At 39.7% G+C, this 19,870-nt stretch overlaps 5 protein-coding genes across 5 annotated transcripts in view; 3 read left to right on the plus strand and 2 right to left on the minus strand.

Annotated features, from left to right (window-relative positions):
- The first annotated feature begins 343 nt into the window (after window positions 1-343).
- LOC115625180 (probable RNA methyltransferase CG1239) lies at window positions 344-1,767 on the plus strand. Its single transcript, XM_030520145.1, has 3 exons — window positions 344-421; window positions 504-1,477; window positions 1,552-1,767. The coding sequence occupies exons 2-3, from the start codon at window positions 512-514 to the stop codon at window positions 1,714-1,716; spliced, it is 1,131 nt and encodes a 376-aa protein (XP_030376005.1). The 5' UTR covers window positions 344-421; window positions 504-511; the 3' UTR covers window positions 1,717-1,767.
- Window positions 1,713-3,344, minus strand: LOC115625179 (CCA tRNA nucleotidyltransferase 1, mitochondrial). The gene is made up of 2 exons (XM_030520144.1): window positions 2,191-3,344; window positions 1,713-2,130 (listed from the first exon to the last, which is right to left on the minus strand). Exons 1-2 carry the CDS (start codon window positions 3,316-3,318, stop codon window positions 1,783-1,785), a joined length of 1,476 nt encoding a protein of 491 aa, XP_030376004.1. The 5' UTR covers window positions 3,319-3,344; the 3' UTR covers window positions 1,713-1,782.
- A 678-nt stretch (window positions 3,345-4,022) lies between these two features.
- On the plus strand, window positions 4,023-5,275 carry LOC115625259 (glyoxylate reductase/hydroxypyruvate reductase). Its single transcript, XM_030520255.1, has 2 exons — window positions 4,023-4,202; window positions 4,292-5,275. Exons 1-2 carry the CDS (start codon window positions 4,069-4,071, stop codon window positions 5,190-5,192), a joined length of 1,035 nt encoding a protein of 344 aa, XP_030376115.1. The 5' UTR covers window positions 4,023-4,068; the 3' UTR covers window positions 5,193-5,275.
- On the minus strand, window positions 5,212-9,962 carry LOC115625258 (symplekin). The gene is made up of 5 exons (XM_030520254.1): window positions 9,813-9,962; window positions 9,546-9,739; window positions 7,376-9,489; window positions 5,878-6,794; window positions 5,212-5,476 (listed from the first exon to the last, which is right to left on the minus strand). The coding sequence occupies exons 1-5, from the start codon at window positions 9,897-9,899 to the stop codon at window positions 5,303-5,305; spliced, it is 3,486 nt and encodes a 1,161-aa protein (XP_030376114.1). The 5' UTR covers window positions 9,900-9,962; the 3' UTR covers window positions 5,212-5,302.
- A 915-nt stretch (window positions 9,963-10,877) lies between these two features.
- LOC115625246 (RNA-binding protein Musashi homolog Rbp6) overlaps window positions 10,878-19,870 on the plus strand; it is a 160,879-nt gene continuing 151,886 nt past the window's right edge. The window contains exon 1 of the mRNA XM_030520240.1: window positions 10,878-10,965. Coding sequence (XP_030376100.1) covers window positions 10,922-10,965 — 44 coding nt within the window. The 5' untranslated portion in view covers window positions 10,878-10,921. The remainder of the gene's footprint in view (window positions 10,966-19,870) is intronic.

The following is a 19,870-nucleotide window of genomic DNA, read 5'->3' on the forward strand; positions in this document are numbered from 1 at the left end:
TTAAATATATTCGTGCTTCTCTATTCTCGAGAGATAAAAGACAGCAGACGCAGCATAGGCTTATATGAACATATGAGCTTCATTGTTGCGTTCCTGAAAATCAATAACTATCAATGTGATCACAAATGAGATCAAAATGCCTTCCACGTGTCTTAAATAACGTTTTATTTTTCGCCTTTTTTAAATACATTCACCTGCGGAAGCTTGTAAACATGTGAGTGTGCCCTATTTATTACTTAAATATAAGTACTCTGCAAAGTGCTACCACTCATTCACAAAAGTGCAATTTACCAACACTGCTGAAACAGCTGTTTCCATTAGTTGCCGCTCGTTTTGTTTGTTAAAAACGCATCCATTTCTGCACTATTATTAGTAATTAGAAGCCGGGGCAAGTTTTTTTTTTAAACTAGTTCTTCAGAAGGTTTGTATAGATGTTGTTTTCATATTGCAACTAGATGCAAATCAAATAAAACCGTATTAAGCAAACCATTGTAATCGCTTAGATTTCGCCATGGAAGTGGAAACAAACAATAACAATACGGTGATAACCGAAGAGATTCAGAAACAAAATCATCAAGGAACAAATTCGCCCATTAAGTTGAAAGTTGAAAGCAATATAGTAATTGTTAAGAGCACAGATGGTATTCCAATTAATAACGATAATGCTGAGAAACGTAAAGAAACAAACGACGATAACACAAAAGAAGCGAAAAGACTGAAGTTGCACATGCCTGCTACGGAAGATACTGAGATTGCAAATAAAGTAGATAACCTGGAAAGCTCAAAACTCGCAGATAAACTGGAAAATATAGCGAAAACTCAGTCCACGAGCATCGCCACCGCAGTACAAAAGAAGGCCCCACAGTCCCCTAAAAAACGTTTACAACTGGACGCCAACAATGCTGATAGTGACGCAAAAAAGCGAAGGAAGCAGACAAAATACATGTATGGCAACTACAAAAATTATTATGGCAAACGTTTTTTGGACAATGTGTTTCACGACATCCGATTGGATGTGATCGACACACACAAGGAGCTTTTTAAGGATAAAATACTATTGGACATTGGCTCCAATACTGGCCATTTAACAATCGAGATAGCCAAGCGTTACGGTGTTAAAAGCCTCGTTGGTCTAGACATAGATCGAAAGCTGATCAAGATTGCACAGACACAACTAAATATTCTAAAGCAAAAGGAGAACGCTACAACATCAAAGAGAGCGGAAAACAAGTTCCCTTTCAACGTAAAATTTATTTATGGCAATTACGTTCTGGACGATGACGTTTTGCTTGAAGTGCAACGTCCCAAATTCGATGTTATATTGTGCCTTTCAGTGACCAAATGGATTCATCTCCAGTTTGGTGATGCGGGCTTAAAGCAAGCTTTTCGACGCATGTTTCTGCAGCTGCTTCCGGGTGGAAAATTAATTCTCGAACCACAGGCGTTTCAGAACTACAAACGTCGCAAAGCCATTACAGTAAGTATATATAGTTTTTAGTAATTAAATTTATAACTAATCTATTTGTAATTCTGTGTTATTTTCCATTTCAGGAACAAATACGACAACATTACAATGCAATCAAATTCTTTCCTACTGAGTTTACCGAATACTTGCTGAGCCCTGAGGTTGGCTTTAGCAAGATGGAACTAATGGGCGTCCCTAAACATTGTGAGGTAGGATTTACGCGTCCCATACAAATATTTCACAAAGATTAAATATATATGTATTATATACATAATTATATTTCGATAGTGAACAAAACACAAGCTCAGGCATTTACATTATTTTGTCCGTTGTTTCTTGTTGGGTGTGCTAGGAGGCGTACGAAGCTGTTCCAGAACTTCAGGTAAATGCTTTTCTATTAATTGGTCTGCCGTTAGCAAAAAGTCGCTGTCTGCCCAGATGAGTCGCAGCTGCGCTAGCACCAGACCCATTTTCTTTCCGACGAGGCCGTGACTTTTCAATGTGTGTCCATTAATAGGAAAATTGGGTGTTTGCCATGCTTTCAGTTGATTGTATAGCTCAGCCTTGTTTGCATACTTAAGCAGTTGTTCCACATAGTCCCGTTTTGCATTCGGTTGTAGGCTGAGCTTCTGATAGTCGCGTAAGGTATTGTACTCGGTACCGATCTGGAAACAAAAATAAATGAATTAGGAACGACCCTCATTTATCTGGAAAGTTGAATTTACCCGCTCCCTCTGTTGCGTTATAAACAAAGCTAGATCACGCTCATAGGCGGACAACTTTAAGCGCTCGTGCATCTTCATGGCATCTTCGGTGGTGTGCAGCAAAGCAATTAGGAATAATATGGGATAATGTGGTTGATCAAACTTTTGCAAGTCTTCACAGAGACGTTCGAATTCGGCAACATTCGGCTGCGCCGGCAGTCCACAATGCTCAGTAAGGCCACATTTGTGCATCTCCAGGACAAGCTCACGCGCATAATTGCCCACAACAATTTTCTGGAGCTCCGTCCAAATCCGCTCACCACTAATACGGGCCAATCCCGCGGCATTTTCAGCAATTGCTGCCAAAGTCGTTGCATCATGAGAGCTACCATCTCTGGCTATCCGTCCATAGAAACGAAAATAACGCAAAATGCGCAAGTAATCCTCCTTTATGCGCACATCGGCTTCGCCTACAAAAACAACGCGACGTTGCTGCAAGTCCTCGTAGCCAAAAAAGTAATCATACACAGTGCCATCGAAACCCAGGAACATGGAGTTTATAGTAAGGTCCCTGCGATTTGCGTCCAACTGCCAATCTGTTGTAAAAACCACATCCGCATGGCGTCCATCGGTGCGCACATCAATGCGCAAAGTTGTTACCTCAAAATTCTCCTTGTTATTAATACGTGGGGTTATTGTTCCATGCTTTTCACCCTTAGCATTGATCATGCGCACCTCCTCCGCTGTGAACATCTCCTTCATCTGATCCGGAGTAGCTGTAGTGGCGAAATCAATGTCCTTTGGCTTTATGTTCATCAAAATGTCGCGCACGGCGCCACCTGCAATTCTCAGCTCATAATTGTATTTCTTGAAAAGCCCTACCAGAGCTTCCAATTCGGGCGTAAAAATGCTGTAGAATTCTGGATTGTCCACCTTAGTAAATGCTGGATTCTCACGCATCCTCGGTGGCTGTCCAAGCGCTGCAATAATGGCTGGATCAATTGTTGCTGCCGTTGTAGTTGTTGTGACGGACGGCATGCGGCTGACTACCGTTTTTATGTGACGCAGACTATTGTAGCGGTCCACGACAGGCAAGATATGAACACTTGACGTTTTCAGGAGCTTCGAAATATGACGTATGCCATGCATTTGGCATCCACAAGCGAATTCTGCACGCTACCGGCTATGAAATATGTTCCAGAGCAATAACACAAAACAGCTGTTAAAACTGAAGCTGTGAATTGTGTCAGAGCTGCCAGATCGATTGCCGATTTCAAAAGATGAAACGAACCAAATAAAGAAAACAAATCATTTCAAATTTTCGGAAACACCACACATAGGATAAATTCGATCGAGCACAGTTTCCGAATGTACTCGTAGATTTAAAGTCTCGCCCATAATGTGAATAATTTTAAAAATCGATGCTTTGATTGCTGTAATTCATAACAAAAATTATTTTCTGTACATGCTGTAATAAATAAGTTTAAGTTCCACATTAAACTCTAAACCAATTATCCGAATATTGGGTGATTGACTTGCATTTCAATGATTTTGCGGTGATTTTTGTGAGGCAATTGTTTTAAATTAATAGTGGGACTTAATACATAATAATATCGGCAGAGTTGCGCATAAAGAGTAATTTTAAGACAGCCGGTTTAGCAATAAGACTTAAGTTATTTGAGCCGCTCAGATTGCAATATAATACAATAAGTTTTAAATATAAAAGAAATTGTTCCGTAATTTAAAAGCTACTCCTAAAATCTGTAGTATTGGAGAATGTGAAAACGATTATAGTGCTGCCGGACTGTTGGCTTTACAACTGTAATGGCGGTAACCCCTTATCAGAGAGTCAGAGTTAGGAGTTGATTTGCTCGACACCCGTTATTTTTGGCTGTTTTAATGCGATCCCGGCTCATCTCACAATTCGTCAGAAGACTTTCTACCTCGACGCGCTTAGCTATGAGCTTGTCCAAGACTGTCTACGTTACCCGCCCTGATGTGGATTCCAGTGGCCTGGAGCTGCTACGCAAAAGGTAAAACACAAATTGTATTCTCGTACTTAATTTTAAAATCCCAGCTTATATGTACATATACCCCGTTTTAATTTTTTTTAATTGAACAGCTGCAATGTTAGCACTTGGTCGCAACCTCTGCCCGTGCCACGTGAGGAACTGCTACGTCAAGTAGCAGGCAAAGATGCACTCTTCTGTACCCTCTCTGATAAAATAAATGCCGATGTTCTGAATGCCGCTGGACCGCAACTTAAATGCATATCAACTATGTCCGTGGGCTACGAACATATAGACATTGACGAATGCAAGAAACGTGGCATACGTGTCGGTTTCACGCCAGACGTACTCACTGATGCCACCGCCGAGCTGACTTTGGCGCTGCTGCTGGCCACCAACCGACGCCTCTTCGAGGCCAGCAAACAAGTGTACAATGGCGGCTGGAAGTCCTGGGCGCCCATGTGGATGTGTGGGCAGGGCTTGAAGAACACACGCATTGGGCTTTATGGCTTTGGGCGCATTGGTCAAGAGATAGGAGCGCGACTAGTGCCATTTAAGCCATCGCAGATAACCTACACGACCCGCAGTGAGCGCGCCACGGAGGCAGCGAAGATAAATGCACTACGTGTGAGTTTCGATGAGATGCTTACCGAATCGGACTTTATAATTGTCTGCTGCGCCTTGACACCTGAGACGAAAGAGATTTTTAATGAGTCAGCCTTCAAGAAGATGAAATCGAATTGCATATTTATAAATACAGCGCGAGGTGGTGTTGTGGATCAGCAAGCGCTCTGCGATGCACTGAAGACGAAACGCATACAGGCCGCCGGCTTAGATGTGACCACCCCAGAGCCCTTGCCATTGAATGATGCACTCTTAGAACTGGAGAATATTGTACTATTGCCGCACATAGGCAGCGCCGATATTGAGACACGCAAGGAAATGTCGCGCATAACTGCAAGGAATATATTGGCTGCTCTTTCCGATAAGAAAATGGAAGCGGAGGTCGCCTAAATAGAAAAATTCGTTGCAATTTGTTTAAATATATATTTTTTGCCTGTCTAATATACGGTAACAATTTTTGTGCTTAAACTAAAGTAGTGTGTTTGAAGTATCGTGCGTCATTAGTCCTCGCCAGGTGGCAGTGGCTGATTCAAGTCTGTGATCGCTGGCGGCGGCACAGGCAAGGGTGCCGACATGGATGCCAGCACAGGTACCGTCGAAATAATACCAAAATCTGTGGGATCTTCGATTTCCTTTTTGATGTTGTCCGGCACTATATAACCGCCAGATTCGTCCTGCAATAAAACCGAAGATTGCATGGATAAGCCAAGATTTTCATACATATGTACATAGGGAACCAAATTTTATTTAAAGTAGTAGATGGAAGGTTTTATTTTAATTTACGCATTTATATAACTTAATTCTTGGAATTCCATACGACTATGACCCCGGGCGAATAATCATGCAATCACAAGAAAAGGTATTCATTTCTTCATCCATAAAGTATTTAACATAAATCGAAATAATCCGTAGGCGGGTCTTCACGTGATGCAAATATAAAGTGTGAACAAGAACAGCTTATATTTACTACTAAATTACTTCTATTATTATATGAATAATATTTTTGGTGTGTTGTGGGTTCATTAATTAAAACCAAACAAATTACAAAATAAAAATATTTGGGCATCAAACTTACCGTCACAAACACTTCCACCGATTTTCCTGTTATGATGTCTAATATCTGTTGCGTTATTCCGCTCATGGGCTCATCCTGTATGCTCTCCGCGTACTCCAACAAGGCAGGCCGCAGCTCCGGACATTGCTGCAGGGCATCCATGAGTTGTTGAGGCGGCAATTGCAGCAATACCGGCAACGATTGAGGCTTCAAACGCTGCACTGTCTTGAGGAAACCCTCCCAGATGACCTTTTGTCGCCACACTTGCTTTAGGATCAGCCGCTGCAGCAGATTTAAAATGAAATTTGAGAGTCGTGGATAGAGTGTGAGGCTCTGAATGATGGTGCGCATGAGAAGCGTGGGCACAGGAATAACCTCTACCAGTTGCTGTAGGACTCCAATGAGAACATCCTGAGTGTAAACCTCTCGTTCGGCCAGACAAATTGAGGTGGCCTTGACTACAGCCTTCAGATCGCAAACACTCGGATCAATGGTATGTAAAGCCACCAGTATATCTGTAGGAGTAATAGCCATCGTTTGATTGGCAAACTCGGCGCCAATGCCCAACAGACGATTGAACACCTCCTTGACCACAGCGGGATTCAATTTGATCAGCTTCGGCAGCACTGTGATAAGTTCCGTACGTGAAAGACCGCTCAGCACGGGAATAAGCACGCGCACATCCTTCACTTTGTTATGATAAAGGTCCCGTACCCGACGCACCAAATCTGCATGCGGTGTGGGCACCCGTTCTGTTAAAATATAGATGATGCGTATGACCAAAGTTTCCACGCCCTTAGGGCAGTCCTCGATTAGTTTGAGCAGCGTCTCATTTTCCACGCCCAGCTTTTTAATAGAAGAGTCTATGGACCGTAGAATTGTGCGTTTCAGTTCAGCTGAGGAAGCCACAAAGACTTGACAGAGTTTGGCCAAATAAACTGGGAAAGAAAAGCAAGTGATAAGAATTCGACTCCAGAATGGGGATTCTGATACTTAATTAAAAATAATACACGGCATAGAAGGGGGAAAGGATTATTTAAATCATGTAAAACTTAAAGAATCAAAAATGGCAATAGGAACGGATTATTACTATTTTGAAATCTAAAATCGATAGCATAATGATAATTTATGTTTTTGAAAAAACTTCGGTTGAGAGTTTTTAATAATGTACGATTCAAACAGCAACTGTTGTACGTTTTCGTTGGAGTCTGTGGTTAAAACACACTTATTTCTGAACTAGAAAGTTCCTATCAATATAGCGTACATATACTTAATTTCTACAGGAAATATATAACTTGGACAGATCATGCAATTTGCAAGCTTAAGGGCTGAACTTTTAAATCACTTCAGACGATATGTCAAAAAGAAAAAGTAACTTTTCAAATACTATACCAATACTTAATGCTAAAAGCATTGAATTGATTTATCAGAAATTTTGGAAACATTACCTAATATTAAAAAGAATGTTGTGTTATGATAGAATAGGTTATTGGTAGTATAATGTTTGTTTTATACACACCTTCCGGATTATAAGGCAGCAAGGTTAGGGCGACCACTAGACAAATCTTTGTAGTGTCTTCCTTCCAGGCCATTTCGGGCGTTGGTCTGCCATAATCAGCCGAAAATATAGCGTTTGGTGGTGTATCCTGTTCGAGGAATGAAATCCACTCAATGGCAAACTCATCAATACGGGTTGGGAGTATCTTATGCACATGATATAGAGCCACCAGATGAACCAACGCGCGTTCCCGCAAGTCAGGACGCTCGTGGACAGCACACTGTAGGAGCATGCGGACAAAGCGATTTTTTCGCGGCGGACGCAGCACAGCCAAATCCTTAACCAACTCCAAGCCATGCTGTGTAAACTCCTCCACTAAACTCATCTGCAGCAACTGGGCAATGGAGTCCTCTGGCAGAATAGGCGCCTCTAAATAAATGCGACGCAGGAGTATAATTTTATCTTTGTATTCACAACGCTGTCCAATTCCATTTATCAGTTGACTTAACAATTCATTATACGCATGGTCGGGACGATTCTCTGTTTTTACATAGGTGTGTCGTGTGAAGCCCTGCAGCAGTGAGTACTCTTCGAAGAGCCAGGAGAAGGCCAGGTCTATTCTTTGCTTAATATCCTCCAGTATAAATTTCAAAATTCCATAGCGCACATTATCTGGGAATGTGGCGGCAATCACTGTAACCAGTTTGCGTCGTTTTGCAGCGACACCACCCATGATGCACTGACGCTCCGAGTTTAGGATGCGCTTCACAGCGCCCAGAAGAAATTGCTCTTTGACGTTACGTGAAAGTGGCTTTGTAATCTCCTGCAGCTTGAGTGCTTTGGCACGTTCTTTCATGCGCTCGATAACAGTTTGTTCCCCCTTTGCTCGTTCCATGGTCTCGCGTAGCTTTTTGGTAGCCTCCTCCTTACGCTGCTGTTCCTCCTCCGAAAGTTTGCCGGTTCCCTCGATTACGGGCGGCACATCCACGTCCATGGGTTGTGTTTGCTTGGGCCGCAATGGCGGTTCTTTGCTGAAAGCGGAGGCTCCTGGTCCCAATTTTTGTTCCGTTAATTGCTGGGCAAAGAGTCGGGAAATGTGGCTCACTTGTTGCTGCATGTTGAGTTGCTTGATGGGCGTATAATCATTAAGGAATTGTGCAGGCGCCTCTGGAGGCAGCTCAGGCAAGAATTCAATGACCAAATTAATGACGGTCTCCGGGGTACGCAGGTGTTCGGTCAGAAATTTCTCATTGACGCGCAATGACTTCTGACGCTGCTTCTCCAACTCATCCGCATCGATTTCCATTTCGCGTTCTCGCTGCTGTTTTTGCTGGTCCGCTAAACGCGCCTTTTTCGCCAAGCTTTGCGCGGCATTCTCAAGTAGACGCTTCTGTCGACGCGCCACCTCTTGCTTGTCCATTTTCGGCATAAGTTTCTGTATTTCATTTTGTGAAGCGCCCAAGTCAAGAAGCATGGCACGTATGCTGCTGACATATTCAAATGAGGCTCGATTCTTGAGCAATGTCTGGAGCTGCATCTTTAAGCTCTTTCGCACAGAACTGACTTGGGAGTCAGTCAAGGTGGGCGGGAGATTGGCATTTAGTTGCTTGAAAGCCTCTACTACAGGCCCCATAAAAACGGGACGCATTTTGGCAATAGTGCAGAGACTGCTGGTGCATGCAATTAGATTCACCGAAGAGATGTGCGTGGCACCATGAAATTGCAGCAATATATCGAATATATTGTTGCCCTCCTCCTGAAGCTTCTGACGACGAAACAGTTGGCATTGCTCAGGCACATCGGCTAAGGAGAAATCGCTCTCTCGCTTAAGACTATCCTCATCCGAATAGCTTTGTAGCACAATGATGCCCTCAAGGAATTTAATGGCATTAGTACGTATACCATCGTTTTCATTGTCAATCATGTCAAGCACTTGAGCTTTGACCAAGCTGAGGACATTCCAGGCCTGTTCGGCACTGTCCGTGGGATCGCTGAGAGTACACAGCCATTGCAATCCGTTCTTATAGATACTACCACAGGCCTGGATGACTCGTTTTATCACCTGTGCTGAACTGTCGCGCAGCATCATGGATATTATGTTGATAACATAGGGCAGAAGTTCAACCTTCACCTTGCTGCAAGGGAATTGTAAGTTAACCGTTCATTATTCAATATTCCCATTGGTAGCTACCAAGTCTGCTCCACAAAGGCCACCACTTGTTTGCGTACTTCCATGTTCTGGTCATGGGCCAGCGAAAGCACCGGTTCCAGAAATTCTTCAATCAGCTCTATGCAGGAACCTAGAATGGTTTCCTGCACCTTCACCAGCAGCTCGCATTTCCCAGAGGGGCTGGCTGTCGAAAATTCATTACACCATTCCACAACCTGTAGCCGACATACAACGTGAGATTAGGGAACAAAAAGTTGAAAGCGTGAGACCGGCATCAATTGTAATTACCCTGGCACGTGCAGTGGCAGTCTTTTCATCCGTGAACAAATTGGCCGTTTCCGACACAAACGAACTACGCGCAATAATGCTTTCCATGTTTTATTTGCTATTAATTTTTAACAAAGTTGCGAAGCTAACATTTTATGCGGCTCTATTGTGTGACCGTAGCTTATATTACAGTATCGATATGCGCGAATCGAAAAACCAATGCGCCTATCGATATGATGACAGCGGTGCCACTCCGTTAATTTTTTAAGGGCGGCAAATTTCTAAATGCGGGAAAAATACTGCTTTAAATAAAATTGAATTGCACAAAAAAATATTACGAGTAAATTCGATTTCTTTCCGTACACACTTTACAAAAAATGTTAAACTGAATGTGAATTTCAATATTACAGTAAGAATAAAATATAAAAATAAATCTCCAGATGATATTTTTACTATTAAAATATTAAATGCATTTAAAAAATTCTACAATTTAAAAATAGTTCATCCAAAAGAATTTAATGGTGTGAATGTGAATTTTAATATTACAGTAAGAATAAAATATAGAAATAAATCTCCAGATATGTACACATGATATTTGTACTATTAAAATATTATATGCATTTGACAAATTCTAAAATTGAAAAATATTTCATAGAAAAGACTTAAATGGTTGGCTTTTTAAGTACGCACCTCAAACGAATTTGATAATACGTTTTCTTTTCATTAACAAAAATCAAAACTGTTAAGCTTTTAAATGAGCCACAAATTAACAGCTAATCAGCGAAAGTAAATCTCGAACACAAGTCAAAAATTGTTCTTTCCTACAATTAGTTTTAACATGATCAAACAATTAGCCGCAATATTTTGCTGTTATAATCACGGCTTTATATTCGTTGTCTTTAAGGTATTAAAGATCGCTACTTGTTCTATAATTGGGCACCCCTATAATTTATTTACTCGTGCAAAGCGCCTATCTATATTGTTTGCACGAAATGCTTTGGAATTGAAACATGTACAGTTCGGTTTGGTTTTGCTAAATAAATTATGGTTGTGCGGGACTGATGTTTGTGGCAAAGAATTGTGTTTAATATTTTGGTAATGTGTCACTAATATTTTAAATAAAGACTGTAATGGAAGTAACCGGCATCAAATGGAAGCGTGAACTTTGCAACAGGTTAGAGATACATACAATATGTACATATCTTCGTTTCTTACTAACATTAAGGTAGTTGCCAACATACATACATACATAGTGCATATGTATGTATGTAAATGCATATGTTTGACGCCAAAGGTGCCTTTTGAACTTTGACAGCATGTAATAAATTGAGTTGGCGCACAGTAATCTTATCTATGTATGTATATACATACATATGTATACATATATGTATATAAGCCGCCAACAATTAATTTAAAGCAACCATCGTGCCATTCTTTACATGGAAATGGTGCGACATCTCAACCCCACAAAGCGCCACCTGGCTGGCATCTCTTGTTCTTGATTGCCTGATTGCTTGTCTGTATGTGTGCGAGCGTATCTGCTGTAATTGAGAAGCATGTGCAGTCAAGTCGTTGGCACATATATACATACATACATACATATGTACATACATTTGTACACACGTTTGTTTGTATGTGTGCGTTGTGGCTATAAATTGCTAAAAGTAGCCACAACTGCGGATCCCACTTGACGCGTCTTGGCGCTCCTTGCAAGGATGTTGGATTTTGTGTGATACGGAGCTCCATCTCCTCCACAATCGCGCTCTAATTTGCTGTTGTCCGTTTCACCTTTTGTGCTGACCAAGCAACAAATATGCCTTAATATTTTGCTCCAAAAGTCAATTGTCAATTGGCGTGTGTCCGTGGGTATAGTATATACATACATATGTATGTATGTATACAAGTAAGTGTAATGTAAGGGGCAGTGGATGGAATACGAGGCTGGCACTTGAACAGCACGACGCATGCAGCAGCAATTGTCGGAAGTGTTTTTGTTGTTGTTGCTCCTCTGTCGATGCTCTTTGTACGCTCCTGTCTGTTTTGTTTGCTTGTATCTGTTTTTGAAATATTAACGACGCCCTTTTGCTGTTTTTGTTCATACCACTGCGTAAGTTTATACACAAGAATATATAAATACATACATATGTATATATATACATATGTATGTACATGTGATTGTGAGCTGTGCCTGCATTTTATGTGATATTTGGTACCCAACAAAAACACAGAATTGCACATAAATCGGTAAATATGCATACATATCGTGTATGTTTGTGTTTGATTGTTTCCCAAAACTTAATAAGTAATATGTATGTTAAAACGTTTATATCCAGCTTTGGAATAAGGACTTTTACAAGTGTTTGAATAAGCCGGGGGTGCTATCAGAAACTTGATTTCGCTGACTACTTTTCCAATCAGACTGCACAGTTAAGTCGTATTTAAAAAGTATTTCAAGATTTATGGTACAAAATATGGGATATTTTAAGGCAGTCGAAAATGTTGCTGGCACTTCCAAAAGGTATTCGTCGTTCTGCTCCTCAAAATGGAAAACGAAGCTTATAACCTCCTCATTTGATTTAAATTTCTGTCATGGATTTTTGTATGGCTATATGAACGTATGGAAACACGTTCTTGACCAAAAGTCAGCAAAGCCGTTATGTTCGTTGATCAATGTATGGCACACGTGGCTTTTAGGCATCTTTGTTATTGACACTATCTCTCTCTCTCTCTCTCTCTCTCTCTCTCTCTCTCTCTCTCTCTCTCTTTATTCCATTTTTACAGAAGTACAGATATGGACTTAGTTGTTGAACGATATCTATAATGTCGAAATGATTGAAATTTTGGCAAAAACACATTTAAAGATGCCTTATCACAATACCAGAGTTTGGTTAATGAGGTCGTCTTCATGGCCCGACTAGAAACATTTCGGACTGCCCTCATAATCTATATTATACGTACATATACATATGTCGAGAATAACAACGCTTTGTATTTATGACATTATTGAATGCCTCACTATATTTTGAACTTAACTACAAATCGGTGCTTTATATAAATTAGAATCGATTTATTATAGCTTTCTACTCTTCGACCTACCTACAAGTATGTACATCTATAAATATATTTACAGCCCAGTGTAGTTACAGAAAGTTCTTAGATTTAGAAGTCGTGGTGAAAAGTTGCAAACTAACGAATATATGGAGAATAATTTGTTGCCTAGATATTCATGAAATGAAAAATGATAATATAAGTGAAAGCGGATTAAAATTCCACATTAGTTTTTTTTACTTTTGAAATGGAAATTTATGAAAATGTTCAAAAGCGTCGGAGCTTTATGTCGTCGCGCCTTTGACAAATCCTGCCACTAAACAGTAGCATTTCATTACAGCCGACTCTCACACACCCATGCAAAAAGGACTTACCGGCTTACAACTTCAAAACACATTTACGCCATGCAAAAAAAAAAAAAAAAAAAAAAATAGTTGCCTTCTTTTTTTCGTGATCCCCAACTGTTGTAAAAACGTCTACATTGTTGGAATTCCTTTTGCAAAATTGCCACATCGCATAAAAGGCGACTGAACGAACACACACACACACACACGCAAGCCTATACATACACACAAGCACACACACAAAGGCCAGACGTTGCGCCTTCTATTTGGGCTCTCCACGGTTACACAATAGGCCCGAAAATGACGTTGCAACAATTAATGTGCTGCTGAACATTTTTGCAGTCGTCGTCGACGTCGTGATTTATAACTTGCATATAATTTGTGGCCAATAGGAACTACAGCCTGTAACACCTACAATAGAAATTAGTGTGGATGTGTAACAAAGTGTGTGCGTGTGTGTGTGTGTGTTGGGGTGTTGTCAACAGCCTTGTAATTTATCGATATGTATGGGTGTCTGCAGTCGGGGGCAGGTTCCTCTAATAAGCTGCTGGCCGTGTGCATAATTTGGATATTTGAAAACTATTTTCACTGCGTGATAATTTATGTGGCGAACCCAAATACAGACAAATCGTTTCGGCCAAATATGCAAATTAATATATGTTACATATAATTCTTTTTGAATTCTTTGTTGAGTTGAATTACTCTTTTAAAACGAGCTTCCATGCAGATAAAATATAAGTGTTACGTTTTAAATATAGCGGCTTTTAAGATGCGGCCAGACAAAGAGGACTATATGTACATATGTTTCCCTTTACGTACTATACCTTCACATACTATAGGTTTTTTTGTGAGTCCACTCCTAACTAACTGCACAAAAATTCTTGCAAGACGAAACTCCTTACTTAAAAATTGAACACATTTTTTAGGAGTGCTTTTTCAGTTCAAGTTTTTATCAAGATTACAATAAATTCAAATAAAAATGGCTTCATTGCCCCTTAAATTTATCCCGCAGGGATTATTATAGCCTTAAGTTCCGTGTTTCTTGGAATTTTGAAATCAATTTTGGTAGTTACATCCAGTTAGTGCTTATGTACCTGTATGCTAAGTTTCATCATGATTGGTCAATTTTGAAGAAAGTTATAGCCATACATAAAATCGCTGCCCATGCTCTGCCTGCACCTCTGCCCGCAGCTGTTGTTGTTGTTGCTGCTTTGGTTCAACCTTTCCTGCATACACGCATCTGATGTAAATGTATGCTGTTGAAACTGTACATGAACATGTCTCCACTTTTGTATAGTATTTGTATTGAATAATTTGTAAATATAATAATAGATAAATAAAAAATTAATTTAAATTTTTTTCGTTTTCCTTAGCATTCCTTTCTTGTTTTCAATTGTCATTTTTAAGAGTTTTGATATTGCATCAATGTTTATTTTAATTGAATGATCTTGGTGTTAGGTTTTTGTAAAGTATATAACAGGGAGAAGGAAGCATTTACAGCCTTGAATTTTGTTGGAGATCGGAAACAGCTAAGCCGTTTATGTAGATGCCCATGCAACAGGAGTTTATTTTATTTTTATACTCTGTACATGAAATGTACAAGAGTATATTAGGTTTGCGCGAGCTGAAAAATGTAACAGGCAGAAGAAGAAACAGTGGTAGACCCCACAAAGTATATATATTCTTGATCAGCATGACAAGACGAATCGATTTAGCCCTGTCTGTCCGTCTGTCCGTCCGTCCGTATGATCACCTAGATCTCAGAGACTATAAGAGCTAGAGACACCAAACTTTGCACAAAGATGCCTTATGTGTGTACGCTATACGAGTTTGTTTTATTTTTTTGATTTTCCCCCCACTTCCCCCCTATGGGGGTTTTCCCGATTTTCCATTCGTATAATCGCCTATATCTCGGAGACTATAAGACCTAGGAACACAAAATTTTAGTCCCAGATGCCTTGTGTGAATACGCAGAAAATGTATATTTTGGAATTTCCCTCCCTCCCCCCTCTCCCCCGCAAATGCGATTTTCTCTAACTCCCGTAATTCTTGGAATTTCGAACTAAATGGAAATACCACCAGTTGGTTATTATATGTCCGTGTGTCAAGTTTCACTATGATAGACCGATTTAACAAGAAGTTATAGCCATAAATATATTTGCTGCTGCAGCGCTGCCCACGGCTGTTGTTGATGTTGCTGTTTAGTTGACTGCGAAAATGCTTACACAGACACAAATAGACGCACATAAACATACATACACTCACATAGACGCAATTGCTTTGTATATGTGCAATTATATACCCTTTACGTGAGTTCGAATACCGAGAAAGGTAAAATCGATCAAATTATTTTTAAATTTTTTTTTTTTTTTTTTTTTTTTTTTTTATTTTTATTGTTTGGCCGGCTCGAGGTCAGAGTAAGAAAAACCAATTTATTTAATTTTCTTTTCTTTTTCCGATATATTTCGGTTACGCCACGGTAACCGTCTTCAGGGCAACTACAAAACATATAACATAATTAACATATTAAAACTATAACACAAAAATTTTTATATAATTACTTATTTAAGCAAGTCTGCTCTGTTTGACTTGGAGTTACTAACTAACAGGTGTCTGTAAATATGCGCGCAATTTTCGGTGTCTGCTTTGTAGTTAATTCTGTATTTGTTAGGTGTGTTGATAATGTGTAGCGTTTCGAGAGTGAATCGCTTACTGTAGTGTCGTTCTTGTTGAAGTACTTTCGTTTCTTCAAAGTTGGGGGTGTGTCCAGTCTCTATGCAGTGGGTTGTTAGAGCAGTTTTTTGTGTCAATGTTTGATGCCTTAGTTTGTAGTCTGACTTGTGTTGTGATATCCGTGTTTTTAGTTTCGACTTAGTGGTTCCAATGTAAAATCTCCTACATGGGTTGTCGCTGTCTCCGTCACATGGAATTTTATAGACTACGTTATTCAGGTCCATTTCTGCAATTTTTGCCTTAGTCCTATTAAAAATGTTCCTAAGTGTATTCTCCGGTCTGTGCGCAATTTGTATATCCTCTTTTTGATAGCAGTCTGACTGGGTGAAGCGTTCTGAGAACCCTGATACGTATGTCAGAGATTTGTAGATTTTTGGTGCTCTTGGTTCTTTTTTCTTTGGGTTCTTATGGTTCTTGATTAGGGAATACGTCAATTTGATAGGGAAGTCGTTTTGTGTCAGTATCCGTTTAATTTCTTCCTCTATTTGTTTATGGTAAAATTTGTCACTTGTCTCGAACATCCGTCTTATACAGTTCTTGGCTGTATTTATTATCATATTTTTCGGATGTTTCGAGTGATAGTTAATCAGCCTACCCGATGCCGTCGGTTTCTGGTACCATTTTGTTTTTAGCGTATTCCCACATCTATTTATAGTCAAATCCAAATAATTAAGTTTCTCGTCATTTTCTGTCTCTAATGTAAATTGGATGTCTTTGTGGTATATGTTGAGGGCGTCTAATGTCTTTTGCACCTGTTCCTTGTCAATAATTGCGAACAAGTCGTCAACATATTTGGTCAGGATTCTTGGTCTATGGATCAATTTCGATGTTGTGTTTTCCAGAAGCTCCTCCATGACTATGTCCGCTATTACAGGGGACGCCGGGGATCCCATCGGTAGTCCCTTAAGTTGTATATACATTCTGTCCGTATACTTAAAATACCTTGTTTCACGGATGCAGAAATGTACGATGTCCATAAACATTCTCTTTGGGATTTTAGTGAAGCTTTCTATCCTGGTCCAGTTTTTACTGATGACATCCATCGCTAAGTCGATTGGGATGCTCGGGAACAGAGACACCACGTCGAACGAAACTAAAATCTCATCGTCTACTATATAAGTGTTGTTGACCTTGTCTTTAAACTCTGAGGAATTTTTAACGTTATATGGTGAGGTATTGGTCAGGTTCTTTAATATCCCAGCGATGTATCTACTAAGTTCGTGACAAGGGGAACCGACTGACGAACAAATCGGTCTCAGGGGTGTTCCTTTTTTGTGTATTTTCGGTAGTCCATAGATCCTGGGTGGTAGTGCAGTGCTTGTAACTAATTTATTCCTTTCAGTCTTTGTGATTATGTTCAATTGGAGTAGTTTGTCAACGAAGTTGTTGTTTTTATTCTGTAGCCTAAGCGTGGGGTCTTGTCTGAGTGTTTTTTGTAATTGTTTCCTCTTCTCGTCAATAATATTATGTTTATGTGCGATCAATATACTAAGAATTTTCATGTGAAATATATGGCTATGCTTTTCTAATCTTTGGCTTATGTTTGTGGGAATGAGTGAGTTTGAAAAACAACCATAGAGGAAATAATGAGAGCGGACGATACAAAAGCATTTTTTGAGAGTGAAGAGAGCATAATGAACAAACTGACAACAACTCTCAAAGAACGACAACTACGAAAACTGGAGAACCTAAGAAACGATCGTAACGAACGGCACACAGACAACAACAAAAAACAGGCAGAGTGGTTTGCAAACCAATCACACACAACATTCCCACCAAACATCACAGCATTACTTGCTATGGGTCCAAAGTACGCTTTACCAACTGACCGAAAAAGCTTTCCGCTCTTTAAATGCATAGCGGACGGAGAGGAGTTGGTACAAACAATAAAAAACAAAGAGAACCAAGAAACAGCTCGCATAAAACTCTCTTTACTAATTAAGAACATGATGACAAACAACCGAACTAACACAAGAGATCGCGCAATATTAGACACAGTGGAACAAACCAAAAAATTTCTGAAAACTAATGACAACATTTTAATATTAACTTCGGACAAAGGAAATAAGACGGTAGCCATGGACAAGGAGGAATATAATATCAAAATGACGGATATACTAGGAGACGCAAACACATGCAGAACACTCAGACAAGACCCCACGCTTAGGCTACAGAATAAAAACAACAACTTCGTTGACAAACTACTCCAATTGAACATAATCACAAAGACTGAAAGGAATAAATTAGTTACAAGCACTGCACTACCACCCAGGATCTATGGACTACCGAAAATACACAAAAAAGGAACACCCCTGAGACCGATTTGTTCGTCAGTCGGTTCCCCTTGTCACGAACTTAGTAGATACATCGCTGGGATATTAAAGAACCTGACCAATACCTCACCATATAACGTTAAAAATTCCTCAGAGTTTAAAGACAAGGTCAACAACACTTATATAGTAGACGATGAGATTTTAGTTTCGTTCGACGTGGTGTCTCTGTTCCCGAGCATCCCAATCGACTTAGCGATGGATGTCATCAGTAAAAACTGGACCAGGATAGAAAGCTTCACTAAAATCCCAAAGAGAATGTTTATGGACATCGTACATTTCTGCATCCGTGAAACAAGGTATTTTAAGTATACGGACAGAATGTATATACAACTTAAGGGACTACCGATGGGATCCCCGGCGTCCCCTGTAATAGCGGACATAGTCATGGAAGAGCTTCTGGAAAACACAACATCGAAATTGATCCATAGACCAAGAATCCTGACCAAATATGTTGACGACTTGTTCGCAATTATTGACAAGGAACAGGTGCAAAAGACATTAGACGCCCTCAACATATACCACAAAGACATCCAATTTACATTAGAGACAGAAAATGACGAGAAACTTAATTATTTGGATTTGACTATAAATAGATGTGGGAATACGCTAAAAACAAAATGGTACCAGAAACCGACGGCATCGGGTAGGCTGATTAACTATCACTCGAAACATCCGAAAAATATGATAATAAATACAGCCAAGAACTGTATAAGACGGATGTTCGAGACAAGTGACAAATTTTACCATAAACAAATAGAGGAAGAAATTAAACGGATACTGACACAAAACGACTTCCCTATCAAATTGACGTATTCCCTAATCAAGAACCATAAGAACCCAAAGAAAAAAGAACCAAGAGCACCAAAAATCTACAAATCTCTGACATACGTATCAGGGTTCTCAGAACGCTTCACCCAGTCAGACTGCTATCAAAAAGAGGATATACAAATTGCGCACAGACCGGAGAATACACTTAGGAACATTTTTAATAGGACTAAGGCAAAAATTGCAGAAATGGACCTGAATAACGTAGTCTATAAAATTCCATGTGACGGAGACAGCGACAACCCATGTAGGAGATTTTACATTGGAACCACTAAGTCGAAACTAAAAACACGGATATCACAACACAAGTCAGACTACAAACTAAGGCATCAAACATTGACACAAAAAACTGCTCTAACAACCCACTGCATAGAGACTGGACACACCCCCAACTTTGAAGAAACGAAAGTACTTCAACAAGAACGACACTACAGTAAGCGATTCACTCTCGAAACGCTACACATTATCAACACACCTAACAAATACAGAATTAACTACAAAGCAGACACCGAAAATTGCGCGCATATTTACAGACACCTGTTAGTTAGTAACTCCAAGTCAAACAGAGCAGACTTGCTTAAATAAGTAATTATATAAAAATTTTTGTGTTATAGTTTTAATATGTTAATTATGTTATATGTTTTGTAGTTGCCCTGAAGACGGTTACCGTGGCGTAACCGAAATATATCGGAAAAAGAAAAGAAAATTAAATAAATTGGTTTTTCTTACTCTGACCTCGAGCCGGCCAAACAATAAAAATAACTATGAGGAAGGTCACCAAAATACTCAACATTTT

Source organism: Scaptodrosophila lebanonensis, unplaced genomic scaffold (assembly GCF_003285725.1).
Source record: "Scaptodrosophila lebanonensis strain 11010-0011.00,11010-0021.00 unplaced genomic scaffold, SlebRS2 tig00000072-arrow-pilon, whole genome shotgun sequence".
NCBI classification, from domain to species: Eukaryota; Metazoa; Arthropoda; class Insecta; order Diptera; family Drosophilidae; genus Scaptodrosophila; species Scaptodrosophila lebanonensis.

What these genes read in the sequence shown, in the direction of transcription:
- LOC115625180 (XM_030520145.1), top strand. Translation starts at nt 512, where the DNA reads ATGGAAGTGGAAACAAACAATAACAATACGGTGATAACCGAAGAGATT. An exon ending in AACGTCGCAAAGCCATTACA is followed by an intron (nt 1,478 to 1,551) that starts GTAAGTATATAT and finishes TTTCCATTTCAG; the next exon opens with GAACAAATACGACAACATTA.
- LOC115625258 (XM_030520254.1), bottom strand. Translation starts at nt 9,899, where the DNA reads ATGGAAAGCATTATTGCGCGTAGTTCGTTTGTGTCGGAAACGGCCAAT. An exon ending in GCTGCCTTATAATCCGGAAG is followed by an intron (nt 6,795 to 7,375) that starts GTGTGTATAAAA and finishes TTTCTTTCCCAG; the next exon opens with TTTATTTGGCCAAACTCTGT. An exon ending in CGGTGGAAGTGTTTGTGACG is followed by an intron (nt 5,477 to 5,877) that starts GTAAGTTTGATG and finishes GTTTTATTGCAG; the next exon opens with GACGAATCTGGCGGTTATAT.
- LOC115625259 (XM_030520255.1), top strand. Translation starts at nt 4,069, where the DNA reads ATGCGATCCCGGCTCATCTCACAATTCGTCAGAAGACTTTCTACCTCG. An exon ending in CTGGAGCTGCTACGCAAAAG is followed by an intron (nt 4,203 to 4,291) that starts GTAAAACACAAA and finishes TTAATTGAACAG; the next exon opens with CTGCAATGTTAGCACTTGGT.
- LOC115625179 (XM_030520144.1), bottom strand. Translation starts at nt 3,318, where the DNA reads ATGCATGGCATACGTCATATTTCGAAGCTCCTGAAAACGTCAAGTGTT. An exon ending in TAACGCAACAGAGGGAGCGG is followed by an intron (nt 2,131 to 2,190) that starts GTAAATTCAACT and finishes TTTTGTTTCCAG; the next exon opens with ATCGGTACCGAGTACAATAC.